The following is a 3,580-nucleotide window of genomic DNA, read 5'->3' as shown; positions in this document are numbered from 1 at the left end:
AAGAATTTTATTTACTTTTTAAAGTTTGAACGCCCTTGACGAAATTTCTGGTCTCACTATTCTCAAATAGAACAAAGCATAAGGTAAGGAACGATAGAGTCCGCGGGGATGACAAACATCTTCCTCTCAAAAATTCTTTGACAAGCTTCAGAAATAGGAGAAAAAGAAGAGCAATCACAGTGTATCTACACAAGTGTAGAAGCAAAGAGTGAGTACCAACCAACACGGTATTCAACAAATAAACAAGGCAAAACTAGCTAGAAAACGAGTATTCTTTTCATCCCAACCGAACCTCCTCAAACTACAACTTGCATAGATATCAACCTAACCTAACGACAATTTCACAATACATAGTTCACAAGGCTTAACAACCACAATTCAAACAGATCAACCACAACTATCAAGTGCATCAATCACAATTAACAAATAGATCAATCACAAGTATCAAGTTCACAAAGATTTGGTGAATGGATAGATTTTACTTGTGTTATTCAATTATTCATTAGTTTTGGCGGTATTGGCTAATTCTATCATCTTCTTAAATTCACGTTTTATTTGCATATGTTGTTCAATTGTTCAGAAATTTAGTTCACTCTATCTATCTTGTTAAATTATTTACAAATTGGACTAGATGGGCAAATATTGACAATGATTTGGTGGATGGATAGATTTTACTTGTGTTATTCAATTGTTCATAAGTTGTGTGGACTAGCTAAACTTGATTCTTTATTATACCTATCTCGTTATATTATTTACATGATTTACCGGAATCTCCAATTTTGCTGCCTCCCATTGGAATTGTCCCCTCAACATTCAATTTCAGATACAGAGAGGTTGCAGGATACCACTTAAGGAAGGTTAGATGCTCTGGAATAGTAGGACCATCTCTTAAGTACTGATCTTTGTCTCAATTTATCTGACTTTGCAATGTTTTAGTACTATTCTTAAAAATAGTACACCTTTGTGTCTAATAAGTGGGATCCGACATGAGTAAAATGTTGATAGTGTCATTAAATATTCAAAAAAAGAACAAACATATTTCCGACCTATCACAAATAATATATCTATATCCAATAGGTTTTGAAATTTTAACATCTGTCCTAACAAGTTACTACCATTAAAGTTGATTGTGAAGTTTTATTTACTTCGGAAAAGGTTAAGGGGCCCTAATTTGATGACCACTGACCATATTGGATATGAAACTAAAAGATCAATCAAAATCTAGCTAACATAATAGAAGATGAAACAATTCAAAAAATATAAATGTTAAGGGCATATATATATTTCTGAAAAAAGGATATTGCTAAATGTTTTATTTATTACAAATAGATATATGGATCATTGTTTACCGTTCACAAAGATGAAAAATACAGATACATGCAAAAAAAAAGAAAAAAATAAACTTACTCTATTATACAATAGACACTATTAATGCCTTATTATTCATCACCTTAAATATGCAATAATATAATTACCTTAAATATAACTCAGACTTCTTTATGTCTATGTCTTTAATTATTTAGAGAGACCAAATGGAGTAGCAATTAAATAAAGATCATTCTTTCTCCTGGCTGTTAATCCTTCTGTTTCAATCGTGTCCAAATCATTTGGATTAACTCCATGAGGGACCTTCCAATCAAAGTGATAAAGTAATTGGGATAAAGGATGTGCAATATTAACTAAACCAAATAACATTCCGGGACACATTCTTCTTCCTGCACCAAATGGAATAAATTCAAAGTGATTTCCTCTAAAGTCAATACTACTATTCTCAAATCTCTCAGGTATAAAACTTTCCGAATTATGCCAATATTTGGGATCTCTACCAATCGACCATGCATTGACCAGAACTTTGGTTTTCACAGGTATTGTGTATCCATCAATCTTTGTTTCCTCTCTACATTCCCTTGGGATTAATAGAGGAGCTGGAGGGTGTAGCCTTAATGTTTCTTTGATAACGAATTGCAAGTAGTTCAACTCTTCCAAATCAGTATCATTAAATGTTTTTTTCCCATTCAATCGTTCTCTCACTTCGAGTTGTGCTTTCACCATGACACGTGGATTTTTAATTAGTTCTAAAAATGCCCAAATTAATGTTGTAGAAGCTGTTTCAGTTCCTGCTAGAAACATGTCCTACATATAAAGTTAAAGTATAAATATCGAAGTTTAGATTCATAAAACGAAATAAAATTACTTTAAAGATGCACTAGACTTACAAGTATGACTGCTTTAATGTTTTGATTTGTGATACGAGGTCCAAATTCTTCGCTCTCCATTACTCTAAGTAAAGCATCAACAAAATCTTCATTTCCAGACTCACCATTATATTTCGTACCCTTTGCTCGATTATCTCGATGATCATTAACGATTTGCTCCAAGATTTCATCAACCTTTGAGTGTGCCTTTGACAATTTGTATTTCATTCCACTGATATTATGAAGCCACTTTTGGGAAGGGAACAAATCAGTTAAGTCGAATCCTCCAATTAATGAATAAATATCTTTTACCAACATTATAAACTTATTTCGATCATGTATGATTTTTCCAGATACTGCCCTACAAGTTACAGTATTTGTAAACCAAAAAATCTTGTTGGATAAGTTGATCAATGAGTCAGGTGTACTGGAACGGAGAGATGAAATGAGATTTGATATCTCTTCTTGTCGAATTGAAGCTAATGATTTGACCATTTTTGTACTAAGAAGTTCTAGAACACAAACCTTTCGCATATTTCTCCAATAATCTCCATATGAACTAAAGCCTATGTCCGTGCAATCATAAAATATGATACTTGTGGACATAATTTGTGGCCTATCTACAAAATGGAGGTCTTGAGTTTTCATAATTTCTTTTGCCATTTCCGATGAAGATATAACAATTGTTGAAATATTCCCAAGACGTAAGTGCATGATTGGGCCATATTTTTTCGATAGATTTCTAAGTGAACGATGTGGTAGATCGCTCATTAATTGATGCAAGTTTCCTATAAAAGGTAGTCTCCATGGTCCAGGAGGCAATGTTTTGTTTGGAGATTTTGATTTTTTCCATTTTTGAGATACAAGGAAGAAAGAGGAGAGGAAGAGAACAAGTGAGATAAAGATGAAGTAGGGAAAATGCTGATACTCCATTTTGGAAGCTAAGAAAAAAGGAAACATGCACACTTATATCTTATAGAGATGACAGCATTATGTTTAGGTTTGTGTGTATATATAATACTGGTGAGGAAATAGTCAGTGCAGAGCATGTACCCAATATTAACTCATAAATTATTTGTTTGAAATAATATTCATTAAATAATTTATTTTTTTTAAATAAAAATCAACTTTATATTTGTGGTAATAGATTATCTAATTAAGTATGAAATGAATATGTGATAAATAATTTTAAATGGTGTTGATTAAATGATTGTAAATTTTTGATCCAAAATATATATATTAATTTCATTCTTCTTTTTCGAAAATTTGACGTGATGGATCCTTTTAGGATCTCCGTAATTGAAATCTTTTTCTTCATTGTTTGCCACTTTCTTTTACCTAAAATAATTATAAAATTTACTTAAATTTCAACGACACTCAAAGTA

At 31.7% G+C, this 3,580-nt stretch overlaps 1 protein-coding gene across 1 annotated transcript; it reads right to left on the bottom strand.

The window, feature by feature from the left end:
• Nucleotides 1–1,343: 1,343 nt before the first annotated feature.
• On the bottom strand, nucleotides 1,344–3,164 carry LOC102595326 (premnaspirodiene oxygenase-like). The gene is made up of 2 exons (XM_006367904.2): nucleotides 2,217–3,164; nucleotides 1,344–2,133 (listed from the first exon to the last, which is right to left on the bottom strand). The coding sequence occupies exons 1-2, from the start codon at nucleotides 3,153–3,155 to the stop codon at nucleotides 1,516–1,518; spliced, it is 1,557 nt and encodes a 518-aa protein (XP_006367966.1). The 5' UTR covers nucleotides 3,156–3,164; the 3' UTR covers nucleotides 1,344–1,515.
• Nucleotides 3,165–3,580: the final 416 nt, after the last annotated feature.

The sequence above is a fragment of the Solanum tuberosum genome, unplaced genomic scaffold (genome assembly GCF_000226075.1).
Source record: "Solanum tuberosum cultivar DM 1-3 516 R44 unplaced genomic scaffold, SolTub_3.0 scf01152, whole genome shotgun sequence".
NCBI classification, from domain to species: domain Eukaryota; kingdom Viridiplantae; phylum Streptophyta; class Magnoliopsida; order Solanales; family Solanaceae; genus Solanum; species Solanum tuberosum.
Note: the sequence above shows the minus strand (reverse complement) of the source record. Positions and strands in the feature narration are given on the sequence as shown.

Coding starts and splice junctions, on each gene's coding strand:
- LOC102595326 (XM_006367904.2), bottom strand. CDS start 3,155: ATGTTTCCTTTTTTCTTAGCTTCCAAAATGGAGTATCAGCATTTTCCC. Junction 2,134..2,216: donor ACATTAAAGCAGTCATACTT/GTAAGTCTAGTG, acceptor CTTTATATGTAG/GACATGTTTCTAGCAGGAAC.